Genomic DNA, 14,130 nt, shown 5'->3' on the forward strand with positions numbered 1-14,130 from the left:
TTGGTTATATCCCTAGCCAGAATATGTGGTAACAGCAGTACAGTCTCGGAATGTTTAATGACGTGGAACAAAACTACTCTGTGATACTCAGTTCAGGGTCACCGCTTTCAACTTGACAACTTTTTAAGATATGCGCTTCTCTCTTTCTGACTATTAATCTGTTGGATTAATTTTCATTCTTCTTTCTTTTTGTAGGCGTTGACTTACCGCGCAGAACGGCTACTCACCTGCTTGAGGAGAAAACAGCTTGTGTATCTGCTGCCGTGTCCGATGAGTCTGTAGCTGGAGACAGTGGTGTATATGAAGCTTCTGTGAAACAGTAGGTTTGAGAAATGCTGCAAGTCTTTCCACCAAAAATTTAAATATATCTATAAGCAGTTATATAATACCAGCATAAGCAGTTTATCCGTCTTGCCTTTTTTATAAATATTTTGTCCTTTCATATTGAAAGGAAGGCACATTTGCCAAACAGTGAAGTTTGATTGCTTTTTTAAGCTAACAGATTTGTATTACAGTGCTTGTATAATTTGGCTGAGTAGCATTAATATGCTACCTTCCAATCTGGGGTTTTTTTCTTGCTAGAAGTTTTCCTAGGAAAAAAGCTGTATTTAAACTAAACAGGTTCTGCCATGGGGCTGCATTGACTCTGCTCAGAGTGACTCGTTACTTCTTGTTTTGTTTAGATGCAATCTTAAGATCACACAGCATTTTGCTTGAGTATTTTCTTTTTAAAAAAAGATGATATGGGAAAGAGAAGAAAATCCTCAGTTGTAATGTTGGTATAAAAATAATCCAGGTTAGGGTTTAATATTCATGCTTCACAGGATACAATAAATGTATTTGCTGTTGCTGCTTTTTCTACAGAATTAATTCTGTGGAAATAATTATTTCTACAGAATTAATCATAGTAGTTCATATAGCATTGTCTATTTTCTGGCAGTGGAACAATGAACTTCAGACTGCATAACAGAAGACTATTGCAAGCTGTGAGAGAAACTAAAATTTTTATATTCCACCTCAGTTTTGGCAAGTTCTTCACATTTAAGAACTTTATGTTCTTTTGGATATTTGGAGAGATGTTTTAGCAGGATGCTTACAAAGACGTAGATGTGTGGCTTCTATTGCCAGGCCAAATGCTTTTCTATTAGGACAGGAAAAGGTGCATTATGGTATCATAATGGGTTTTATTGGCCTCTGATAAAATTATTTCTACTTGTCAAGTTTTTCACAAATTAAAAGGTAATAAAATAGATGAGGCCAAATAAAAAAGCTGAAATACAAAAGGAATTTCTCCTGAAGTATTATAATGGTCATTCAACCTCATCTTAGCTCATGGACCCATATTTCACCCTGAACTCTGAATGTTGGTATTAGTTTGCTCCATGTCTTCAGTTAGACCTAATGCGACTTTCTCAGGCTGAAATAAACTCCCATCTATTAAAAACTCAGCCTTCACTTGAGTGAGTGGCTGTGAGTGTGTGTCTTGGTTCAATAACCATTGTTGTCTTTTGATATTGTTTCCGTTCTGAGCTGCTGTGATCAAAACTTATCCTCTGCTCTAGCTATAAGCCCAGTGAATAGAAATGAACAGGCACTGGACCAAAAGCCGTGGATGTTCAGTGGATCAAGTCTTTAGCTGCCCTCTCCAGTGGCTGCGAGTGGCGGGGTAGATGGAAAACAGAACAAGTTCTGTCGTCTTCCTGTCTTTGCTCATGAAAAGACACAAGACAACAGTTGCATCCCCCAAGTCTGTGTACAAAAGGAAACTATTGCCGTTTGTGCAAGCTGAGATTTACAGACACTAGTTATTCCCTGATAGCTCCAGGTGTGGAGACTCTTAATTCTTGCTGAGCAGGAAATAGTGAAGAGGTAATGAGTGTCCCTGTGTGAGTTGCTTATGTTTAGTAGAAGCGTCTTTATGAACACGGTGTGTGGAATAACTTACAATTTGCCAGCATGCTCCTGAAGTTACAGTTCAGTGATTGATTTCTACCGTATAGACCAGTCCTTTGTATTGAGGAATTTAAGGCAGGGGAGGAGATAAATACACCCTATCAAATTAGCCATCAGTCAGGAAATGAACAGTAAAAAAGAAACCTCTAAATGCAGAGCCTCAAAATAATGCTGTCATGGCTTGATGAGGCGTGGGATGTCTGTGTCATTCTCCACATTTCCTTCTTGACATTTCCTATCTTGATCTTGTTTATTGATCCCACCAGTCTAGTTTTAAAAATCAATGAAATGCGTTAATACCACATCTTCACTCAGACCTCCCGGAAAATGACTGGAAATTATTTTGCCACATGGATTCTCTATAATTCCATTCAACGCTAGAGTTGCTTTTCAGCTGCAAGACTTGGGTCCCTTTGGTTCCTTGAATGCTTCTGAAAACAGACTCGGAGGAAAGATGCTTCTTGTTTGCACAGAAGCCTCTTTATTTTACAGAGCTGCTGCTTCTCAAATATTCTGCAAAGCAGTATTTCATACCTAGTTTATGCGTGGTCTGATGTTTGTTAGAAATTTTAATTTCTAATTTTGTATTCAGGGAGGTAAAGAAATACTAAGTATGTATAGGAAAATGTCATGAGTTTTTCTCTTGCCTGTTAGTCTGTCCTGCTTCAGTAATCAGCCTGAGGCCTTTCCAGCTCGTTACTGGAGTTGACAAACTGTTCAGGCAGCGACGGTCTCTAAAAGAGGCATTGCCGTTGTGTAGGCTCTGAAATTCTCATTTGGGGTGCACACTGTAATTAAATCAGCCTGTTTAGGAGAATGGATATACGTTCTGTGTATGCATGCCTGAAAGCAAACTATAACTTTCCTAAATTTGAGCATTTGCCTGTCTGCCCTAGACCAAATGAAGCCGAGGACATTGTGTATAGTGAAGATGATGCAGCAACTCTAGAGGCTGCCCAGGTACAAATAGGACTCAGGTAAGTGACCAGCAAAGGGAATATTTCTGTTCATACATAAATGCGAATAGTAAACTTCCTTCATGTTGTCCTTTCTTTAACAGATACGACCACGGCAATTCAAGTTTTGTGATAATCATAGTACGGCTCAGAAATCTTCCGGCATTCTCTGTCCCCCTCGGCGCTAAAGTGTAAGTCAATCACAGAGCAGTAGTGTTGAAATATGAGCATATAATAACAAATTGTACAAATTCTCCAAAGGAACGGATTGATTTACTGCTTAACAGCACTAAAATATGTATAGAGCTTTTCAAACTGTAGTCGTACTTAGCTTTTCCATATTCCAGCAATGCTGCGAGAAAAAGAAGTTATCAGGAAATTTGCACGTTCCACTGAAGTGGAACAAAAAGGATTTTTTTAAATGATGCTTCATTTAGTGTTTTTAAACATTCTGTAGCTTTGTGAGTGCAGAGCAGCTATTCTGTAGTTACTAAAAACATTGCTTTGATACTTTGCTGTTCTTTCAGCTCAGAATGTTGTCTTTTTACATTTATGTGGCATTTTGCTGTAAAATTATGTTAAAATAGTATGTGTCTTTTAAGTGAGCTTTTAAAGGTAGGGGGCAATTTGATATATGGCAAGCGGACAAGCACAGCTACACTGAGATCCAGCTGGAGCTTGGAGGTCTGTTAAGAATTAGTTGCTGTGTTGAATTGGACAGGAAAAGTCTAAAAGTAATTACAGTGGAAACGGTATGTGGGAAATGAACAAAAGTGCCTGAATAAGAAAATGTTACCGCTGAGATTCTAATCCAAAACTCTCGTCCGTACAAATAAGTACAGCTTGCCTTGGCTCCTTGGGGACACTTGAACTTCAGCGAGTTTTTTACAGACTGGAAAGCTATCTTAAACTGGGGAGAAGCTCAGTAAGATTAGAGTAGAACATAATCAAGCCTTGGAAAATTTGGTTTCCTCAGTGGTTCCCTTCCCCCTGTCCCCCATCACCTTGAATTTGATTGTCAGATCAGTAGGAAGCCACTGAATATGGAAGGGATGTACAGGGATACAGGCCTGGGTGCTTCTTCCATTTTTCTGTTTTTGTCTGTTTTTAATAACAAATGGCTGTCTGCTGCCGTCCTTCCTTCTCTGACCCCCGTCTTTCCCCTGCTGACCTTCCAAGTCCACTAGCATTTAGCACAAGAATATAGAAAAACTATAGAAGAATAAATTGACACAGCTGAGAGGAAAAGTAGATAATAAAGAATATAGAAAGAATGTCAACAATACATTCAGTAAGATAAAGTTAGGTCATAGCTGGCAATTTTTTAGGAATTAAAATATGCAGTTGTAATTAGTAGCCAGGCATCTTCAGTGCAGAAGTCCAGACCTGCTGCCGCTAAAACGATTTAATAAAACTAAAGCTACCCAAAACAAGGAGGAAGAAAGGACAGAGTAAAGGAAGGACCTTGCAAATAGCATTTTTTTCTGTCACTTGCCGTTGTGTGCGTATATTTATATACTGTACAGATATGAACGATGATAAAAATTGGGTCTGGAAGATGATGCTGTGTTATAACTGTATTTTCTAGAACATGAAATTAGATAGACTAGTACTTTATTGAACCTTTACACGCAGAGGAATAGATTTGACATGAAGTCTTTACTGATACCTGTTTCCACACCGTTTGTAAAAGCTGTTCACTTTTATGGCAGGTAGAGACAGACGAATACTTATTAATTGCATCAGGATCATTTTTTCATCAGTTGAGAACTCATAGGTTTGTCACAGCAAAATCTGAGGCATTAGTTGACTTTTTAACTTTTTAAATTAAAACGAAATAAGCACTCCTGTAAAACAGAGCCAGTGAGCAGTTTATCTTTTCCTTCTCTGTTTACCCCTCATTCTGATCTGACGCCAATACATCGGCTAACAAAAAGAAATGAACCACCTTTTTAAACATACTTTTAATATACTTTATCTTCTATTCCTGCCTCTTTCCTAGATGTTTTCGAATTGCTTAATCTAATAAAATGGCTGTTTTACTGGGATTACATTATGCTACCACTTAATTTGGGGATTGAGTTGTCAAAATGCTGGATACCTGTTATCCAAGCTATACATCGGAACCAAACAACTTAGATCTTAACTTTTATCCCAAGAACCTTGGCATCATTGGGGAATAAAGGCTATGCCCAAACTCAAATTTCTCACAGACCTAACTTCTTTTCATTTAATTAATGTAAAACTTAAGTTTTTAATAATAATAACAACAGTATATATGAAGTAATTACCAGAAAATATAGCAATAGTACTGTAAATCTGGGGACAACAGGTGTTTTCCAGAATAATTTTCTTTGGCTCACTTTTTCTTCTTGCTTTAGCTAGCTTCATTGCATTCTATTCTACAACGTCAATTATATTTAAAGCAAATAGCAGAAATAGGCTAATGCATCGACACAGAAAAGACATAAAACAATTACTGTGCTCGTGCATGTCTGTGAGAAGCTGTGCGATAGGTAAATAACGTGTACAAATTGCATGAGGAATGTCTTTACTCTATCAAGCTTCTACTAAAGCAAGAGCTGCAGGTTAGCAAATAGTACCTTTATCCACGTCGCAGCCATTCATATTTAGTCTATAAAAAAATGCATCTGCGTAACAACTTTGAGTTATTCCCTGTACTTAAGTTTAGCCTTGCAGGATGCATTCTTCTAAGTCTTGCTTAATATATTATGAATTGATCTTAAGCAGTTATGGGCCTAGCTATTTTCATCCTCGTTTTTCTTAGTTTTCTGGTTTCTTTGGAGTTTTTCTTTTGTTTCTTTCTTTAAAAGATGTCACTGCTTTTCAGTGCTGCACACAGCGTTCTAAGAGTTTAATTTTTACATCCACCTAAATTTTTCTCATTTTTTTTAAAAATTAACATGAAGATCATGTTTCCTCCCATCTGTGACATGATCCTCAGTGTTCACAGTACTAAACCAGAGGATAAATTTGGATAGAGACAGAAATAGCTACCTCTCTTGCTCTACTACCTTCCCAGGCACAAAAATTCCTTTTTTGGGAAATGTTTGTGCAAGGGGCAGGAGGAGTTTCTCTCTCCTCTCTTTCACCTCTTTTTCCGTTCCACCTCTTGATTTGTTGCTGTTTCATTTTTCTTGCTCTGCAGTCGATGGGGTCAACTTCTGTCGCGCGTCACCAGCAAATGCTGGTTTAAATACAGGTAAAGATTTTGTTTTGTTTCTGGCAGGTATATTAGAGTAGCAGTACTTCCATCCTCAACGGATATCAGCTGTCTGTTCCGCACAAAAGTTCATCCTGCCATGGAAACTATTTTATTCAACGAGATATTCAGAATAGCCATTTCCCAAGTAACGCTGCTACAGAAGACGCTGAGAGTAGATGTTTGTGCTGTGGGTAGAAGTCGTCGGGAAGAATGCTTGGTATGCAGTTTTATTTCTGGCTTATTTTTGGCACGCGTTTGTTTATAGTGTCCCTTCTTATTTTGATGGTCAAGGCTGCTAAAATTCCACAGCCCTTGGAGACAAACTGAAGCATAACTTGGTTGTTGCTATGGTACTTAAAATACTACCTTTCTCTGAATTTCCTGGTACAGAATCTGATCCTGGATGGAAGTTTTAGGAGCTGTTTTGATAATTCTAACACTGCGTTGCCTTAACCCTTTAATTACAGATTAATATTCCATCTTTGCAGTTTATACATTAAAAAAAAACCATAAGCTTCATTGCAACATTACTCTAACACTACATTTTTTAAAGGAAAAGCTGAATAAGAGCAACATATGTCCAAAAGAAAAGCAAACCCTCATTATCACAACTCGTCACAAAGAACAAACTAAATTACGTTTTTGCAAATTGTTGTAGATTGTATGATGTCCACCTTTTTAGTCTTTATGATCTGTAGAAATAACAAAAAGGCATGACATTCATAGACGAGCCTGTTGGAAACTGGCACTTTCTAAATTTTGTTGTTAATTGTTGTCATCACCTAATTAGTGATGCTTCATTTACTTTCAAATTGCTTTTGCACGGTCTGGTAGAACTCAGTTTAGTTTTTCACCATGAGTCTGGACGAGATTTTTAGTTCCAACACACTGAAGAGATGCTGGAATCTGGTGGGGTTCATCAGCCCAGACCACTGGGATCAGCCTCTCGCTTTCAAAGGTGTAGAATTTAACTTAATTCCTGGGGAGTTTGTTGGCCTTTTTCAGTATGTCAGAGGTTTCCTCTCAGGTAAGGGAAGGGCTGCAGAACAGAAATGCAACAGATGCAGGATGCAAAGATGAAGAAAAAACCCAACAGAAAAAAAACCAAAAACAAAACCCCAACCACCAAAGACATAAAGGTTAATCACAAGATGAGAAGAAAGTGTTGGGAGTATCACCCGTGGCAGAAAGCCCTGGGCAACGTGACCAGAGTCTTGGCAAGAGCTGGGTGTGCAGCCCAGTCGCTGTGCAGATGATTTGGAGGATTTTCATCTCCAAGGCACAGCCCAAACACGAGTATTTCCTAACTTTTCCCAGAGTTGCCAACTCAGCGGGTGTCAGTGCTTGTCCAGATGAAAGGGTTTCTTAATCTTTTTTACAATCTTTTTATCTGCTTCTTCACTGGTTAGAGCAAACAAGGTCATCCATTATTGTTTGCCGTATTGATAATTTTTGTGGTGGAACAACTGAAAAATTGACTGAAACTTGATGTTCCATGAGTTGATGCTGCAGGTTTCATTGACGCGGTTTTTCATTACTGAATGCAACAGAAAGCAGACGTGTGCATTCCAGTGATATAGCGGGGTTTGTGTCTGTGCACGTGGGGAGAAATTCCATGGACTTAAAGAAAAAGATGGCAGAATGGACAATAAGAAGTACTTCTATTTGTTCATTTTAACTAGAAGTGGAGGGAGATAGAAAATTGTACAGTTTAAAAGGGAATTAAGATTCATGTCAAATTTGTGCTGCCTATTCTATGTGATAAATCCTGTAGAACTTATTTTCATCTGTCTTGCAGGAAAAAAAAAAAAGTAAATATTTTTCTTCCCCTTTCGTATTTTGTGCAGGCTGGGACTCAGATCAGTCTGGCAGATTTATCATTTTCCGATGAGGCTTGTGCTCTGTGGTACAACCTGTTGCCTTGCAAGCAAATTCCTGGCAAAAAACCCAAGGAACAAAATGAAGAATCCACGTTTCTGTTAAGCAAACAGTCATCAGACTCATTGGACTTGGTGAGCAATGTGTTGGCTATTACTGTAATGGCAAGGGAAAAGCCACGGACTCTAATTGTGGTGTTTTATTGTGGTTGCTTGAATACGTGAGTTGTCCTCCGCTGAAGGTGCAAGGCCCTGTTCTCTCGTGGGCGCTTTGGTCTGTAGAGCGTGTGTGAGTAGGTCCTGTGGGGGTTTCAGACTCGATAGCAAGTGTGGATAGGGCTGATGCTTCTTACTGGGATACCAAATTGTACTCCAATTTGAAACACTTCAGCTGTGTTTCATTTTAAAAAGAATGTTATTGAAGAGCTTCCTTAAGTTTACCATTGATTTTCACATGCACACATTAAAAATTGCTATTTGTTTAATTATTGGAATTTGCATACTTAAAGCCATTGCACAGAAAATGCTGTTTATGCAAAACATACTAGTTCTTCTGGTTAAATAAGCTTTTCTGCTTTAATACCTCCTTGAGAACTATATTTTAAAATGTAACTTTTAAGAACAACCTTTTTTTACGTAGGGATATTACAAGTATGAGAGGGAGAGAGAGACAAGACATTAAAGGATGACAGGAGCATATCTGATTGCATTATCGTTTTACAAACAATCTATTTTTGATTGAGATTTACTCTGCATAAAACCAGTCGTTAATGTGCTACACGCTGACAGTTCAAACACTTACACCTGTGATCTGCATCGTGTTTTCGCTGGCATCAGGGAGCAGCAGGGTAATGCAGTTTTGCAAGAGTTGTCATTTTTTTACTTACATTATGTATCATTCGATTCTGGTTTCATCTTCTCTTTCCTTCTGAGCAGGATGCTGTGTCAGCTCTGCTGGAGAGGACATCTGCTGAGCTGGAAGCAGTAGAACAAGAGCTGGCTGAAGACGAGGAGGAGGAAGAGGAGGAACAGGAGCAAAGGGGCTCTGAGGAAGATTGGTAAAGCCACTTTTCCTCCCTCACTGTTCATGCCTGAATGATTCCGCTCATTCCTCCTATTGTTAGACGAAAGAAAGGGCTGTACTTTTGGAGGAGATCATAGAATCATGGAGTGGTTTGGGTTGGAAGGGACCTCTAAAGACCATCTAGTCCCACCCCCCTGCCCTGGGCAGGGACACCCCCCACCAGCCCAGGTTGCTCCAAGCCCCGTCCAGCCTGGCCTTGAACCCCTCCAGGGATGGGGCAGCCACAGCTTCTCTGGGCAACCTGGGCCAGGGGCTCACCACCACTGGAATTGGGGTAAAGTCTCACTCTCTTGTGCGGTCGATTCATTCACCGCCTTTTAGGTTTACAGTGTCTTGGCTGCTCTGTTAACTCCTGCTGTTGGTGCTCCTCCATTCCATGTACATCTTCCTGTGAAACCACCTGGGGAGCCTGAGCCGCTGGAATTGTACTAGAATGTCTCATATCAAATATTAATTGCATTAACTATAATGAGCAACTAATAGGATTTGAAAAGAGAGCTGCTGTCTGAAAAAGCCACTGTGTGTGTGCTTCCATTGATGGTCTTGTTTTTTGAAGCAGTTGTGAGCTTTCTCAGGAAACAGATTTCTTGCGAAATTGCTGTGTTGAGTTCTGTTCCTCTGCAATTTCTTAGCCACAGTGTAAAAATATAAATCCACGCTGTATTGTGGGAGAAGGGGAGACTCGTTCATTTGTTTTAATTATTTATTGCAACCAAAGTCCTTTCAACGTTATCACATACAGCTATTGAATGTGGCGAAGTGTTGTCATAATGATCTTGAAGGTGAACTGTAGTAGAGCTTGCTGGGTTTTATTGGAGCATATAATGAAATGTGTCTTCATGTGAACTCAATGGAAGCATTTGGGTGATACTTTTGTTTTCTCTGTCAGGAAAATGCGTACATGCCGAGGCCTTCTGATATCTTTCTCTGGTGGGCTTTTTCAGTTTGAGAATCAGCCTGGGTTACTTCTGTTCGCACAGGTTAGAGATGCTCGCAGAAGCCTCTGATGAAATTGTGGATGAAGAGGAAGATGGCGTGAAGCTGGCTGCAGAAGGCAGCTGTGCTGATGGCATGGGGTTACTCATCGATGCACCAGAAACAAATGAGGACGAGGACAGAGAGAACAGCGATGAGGCCCATGAAAGCCATCAAGCTGCTGTACTGCTGACGCTGGTGAGTACCTTAAAATACACGTGCCTACGCTATCTTACTGTCTCTGAAGATCTGTTTCCGAGCAGTTCATGTAGAAGGATGCAGCATCTGAGCATTTACAATTTGACGTGGCCTTTGCTGTAGCACTTGTCAGTACGTACTTTTAATGAAATCCGCGTGGTCACTTCTGAACTATGAAGACGGCATTTAACCGACATGCTAGGCACAACTTCCAAGTCAAAGACAATTAACTAAAAAAGTCTGTCTTCACTTTTTTTGTTGCATAGGGAGAATATTCAATATACAAGTGCAGTTCAGTAGCTTCAGCTTGTGCATATTTCAAATATTTCTGCACATCTGTTTCATTGTTTCCCTTTTTTTTTTTCCTGATTCATCTGATAAACAGGAGGAAAGATAGAACGGGGTCGAGATCTTTAAACCAATGGAAGGATTTCCTTACTTCTTCCCTTCACTTTTTGGGTGTGAAACACAAAAACTGGCTTAGCAGAGGAGGAAAGATTAATGAATAGAAAATTCCAAAATGCGTGTTCCAAAAACTGTGTACTATTGAACTACCCACACACTGCACGTAACAAATTCTAATTCCATGTTCTTGTTAACTGTTCACTTTAAATTATACTCCACTTTTCTGAAAGCACTTTTACTAAACTTTTAATAAACGTATCCCTGATGTGGTAGCACATACTCTAGAAAGAAAATATTGAGAACACCTTTCTGCATCTTAATGAAAATGCCGCTGCATTCGTTAAACCCACAGTTCTGTAAAATAGCAAAGGTAAAAAGGCAAAGAATGACATCTCGTTCCTTCCAAGTTTGTGACAATACCGAAGTTCAACACCTCAGGGGACTTCCTGGAAACTGTAATTAACTTCCAATTAATGTGGCAAGATGCCAAACGAGCTAAGACTGCGGTATTAAAAGGACTGACAAGTCTGCCGGGTTGCAAGCAAATACAGATCAAAGCCCTAACTCAGTGAGAGGAGACGTCAAGGACGAGATCTGAAGGTTGGGCACGCACACGAGGGTTTTGTTAAGCCCGGGCTGGACGGACCTGGACAGTGAGTGAAAGACAGCGCAGACCTCACTGATCTTTGTGTCCCACATCCTCTCGGGGTTGCAGTTGCACGATTTAGGTCTTTGCATTTATCGCATTGAAAACCACGAACCTCATTAAATGGCCCGAGTTGAAGAAAATGCCCCAGTGCCCATCAGTAAGGCCAGAGGTGCCAGCTGCTGCGGTGCTTGTTCCAGCCGGGCTGTCAGGGTGGCCGCTGCGGGTAGGCACAGGCTGGGCCACCTACAGGGATGCTGGCACCTGAGGCTCCCTGTGGCACGTCTGGGGTGACCGCAGTAGGCGGCAGGTCCTTCTGAGGGGCAGCAGCTGGCAGCGTCTTTTCTTTGGGTTCACAAGGCTGGTGCAGCTCTGCAGACTGCCATAAGGCAGCCCCACTGCTGGGGTTCGGGGGACGTACGACAGCACAGCACGTCTGGAAGAACCCGGGCAATGTGACCTTCCCAGCTGCCCCCTTCAGTGTGCACAGGCAGAACCTGTCTGTTCTGCAAATGCAGAGCAAAAGAAATATAAATGCTCAGTAATAATAACAACCTCTGCAAATGGCAAAGCAAAACACTTGTTGCCTCATGGTTGCATCAGACCATCTGCAGGGCAGCAAAGGCCTTTCTGGAAAAGGTTTTACTGGATACTAAGAGTACCTTCAAAGACTCCCTCCACACTGTTAGGCGTTTTGGGAATTTCGTGTTTCTTTACTTAGCCTAGCTTCTCCCTGTGTGCAAGATGCTGGTCTTTTTCCATCCCCTGCAAGGTAACAAAAATGCTTGTAAAATCCAAAGGCATAAACCCGGTGTAGTGGCATATGTCTGGATACAGTAGTTCTTCTAAACTACATTCCTTTTCATAGGTTGATAAAGAGACTAACACTGAGGAATCGGTTAACGAGAACGCACCAGTCCGACCCAAGGACAGAGCCAGCTGGAGCTCAAGACAGCGTCCTTTTGTCAGGAACAGCATGATCGTGCGCTCACAAACCTTCTCTCCAGGCGAGCGGAACCAGTACATCTGTAGGGTAAGACGAAAAACACTTGGAATGAAGAGCTATTAACTAGAGAGTCATTTAACTTCTCGGGAATGATGCATTAATGACAGTGAGTCATGTACCAATTTTCCCTGCGAGAGGCAGAGTCTGTGCTTTCCCTGGCTTCGTTCTTTCCCCAACTGACCTGATCCAGAGTAGAACTGACTTTCAGCAGAGTTGCGTACTCTCGCAAAACACCTCTACTAGGGCAAAAATGCAGCCCATTGGAGAGAAGTAACACAGGTTCCTGTGCTGGCTGTCCGCAAAAAGTGTGTTTCGCTGCATGTCAGCAACTAGAGCTCTCGCGCAGCAAAATAATTTGTTAAAACGCAGAATAGACTTCACTGTAAACTGCCATTGCATTACCATATTTTAATAACGTAACCATTTAAGGGTAACAGTGCGGAAAGAGCTCGGTCATCAATTTTAAATCTCACTTTGTATCTCAACTGGTTTTAAACCTGGGCAGCCCAAATCCTGCTGTAATTACGTCTTTGAAAGATGCGTGAGCGCTGCCTAGGGGCTGAGTTTTAAATGTGGCTTTGGTGACAAAGTTCTCCAGTCTCTCTAGATCTATGGTAGCGTGGAAAAAAAAAAAGATTTAAATTATCAGCCCTGTTGCCGCTAAGCTAACTGTGAAAATCACATGTTTAAAGATTTAAGCATGGATTACCAGCTCTATAGATTTTAATGACAGACACCCTCGAAAAGGCAGTTTGGTTTTGATCTTTAGTTTATACAGGTTACTCGCAAAGTAGGACTTAAAAAAAAAAAAATAAAATACTTACACTTTAATTCTTCTCCAGTTCAGTTAGAGGTGGTTGCCTTAATCATTTGAGAACATTAAAGTTGATCACTTCTCTGTGATTATCATCAGCTTAAAAGAAATACAATCTGTAGTCAGTATCTACATACTTCAATACCTATTCATATACCCTCCAGAATGAAACGCAGCAGATTGTTTTGTAGCAGTCTTTGCGTAATTTGGGTACGTTACTGGCTGAATTCAGAAGCCAGCCTTCATCTTAATTCCTGTACACTGGAAATCAGTTGTATTGGCAAAAAAACGTGGCCTTGGCTTGCTGCCGGGGGAGGTCTGTGACAGGAAGTAACGCTACTTGCTCTGACAGTTTAGTTACTACAAACTCCAGAGGCTTTTGCCATCTGGAAAAGTGTTGGGCTTTTGTAGCTTTGAACATTGCTGCGTACCTGCTGCCAGAAGCCAGAATCTAAAAAAACAAATCTTGAATTAAACCATTCTCTTTCTCATTGTGTACGGCATTGCCTGGAAGCAAAACAGCCTGGGAAAAACCTGTGTTTGCATAGATGAATCTTTTGCAGCTTCAGAAGTACTTGTGGGCCACTGCGGGGGCTCGAGAGCGGCCCTGTAGCTGCATCCGAGTCCACGGGGAGGCCAAGCAGCGCGGGTCTCCCCACGTTTTGCACCACAAGCACGTCCAGCCTCCCTCCCTTTGTGGCCTATCCCAGAGGAGAGCATCCGCTAGATACGTGCTGGCAAACTGCCGGCTCCTCTCTTCTCAGAAGAGAAGGCTTTAAGAAAGCACCCACTCTCACGTGACGGTACAGCAAACACAAAGATTTTTGGGGCCCAAAGGACAGACCCAAAGTCTGTTGGTGCCTTTAAAAATACCCCTTGAAAAGTGCTTAAGGAGCATCAGTGACGAGAGCTACCTGTGTAAATCCAGGGGGGAGAACTCCATGGTGAAGAGACAGGTTTCTCTCGAGAGGTGTGTTCATATTGCAAGAG

General features: G+C 41.0%; 1 protein-coding gene across 1 annotated transcript in view; it reads left to right on the top strand.

The window, feature by feature from the left end:
* The window catches only part of WWC2 (WW and C2 domain containing 2), a 107,850-nt gene that overhangs the window by 81,054 nt on the left and 12,666 nt on the right, over positions 1-14,130 (top strand). Inside the window, exons 12-19 of the mRNA XM_054202481.1 lie at positions 196-319; positions 2,850-2,930; positions 3,014-3,100; positions 6,160-6,352; positions 7,983-8,147; positions 8,949-9,070; positions 10,077-10,269; positions 12,189-12,353. Of these exons, the coding sequence (XP_054058456.1) occupies positions 196-319; positions 2,850-2,930; positions 3,014-3,100; positions 6,160-6,352; positions 7,983-8,147; positions 8,949-9,070; positions 10,077-10,269; positions 12,189-12,353 (1,130 nt within the window). The remainder of the gene's footprint in view (positions 1-195; positions 320-2,849; positions 2,931-3,013; positions 3,101-6,159; positions 6,353-7,982; positions 8,148-8,948; positions 9,071-10,076; positions 10,270-12,188; positions 12,354-14,130) is intronic.

The sequence above is a fragment of the Rissa tridactyla genome, chromosome 5 (genome assembly GCF_028500815.1).
Source record: "Rissa tridactyla isolate bRisTri1 chromosome 5, bRisTri1.patW.cur.20221130, whole genome shotgun sequence".
NCBI classification, from domain to species: domain Eukaryota; kingdom Metazoa; phylum Chordata; class Aves; order Charadriiformes; family Laridae; genus Rissa; species Rissa tridactyla.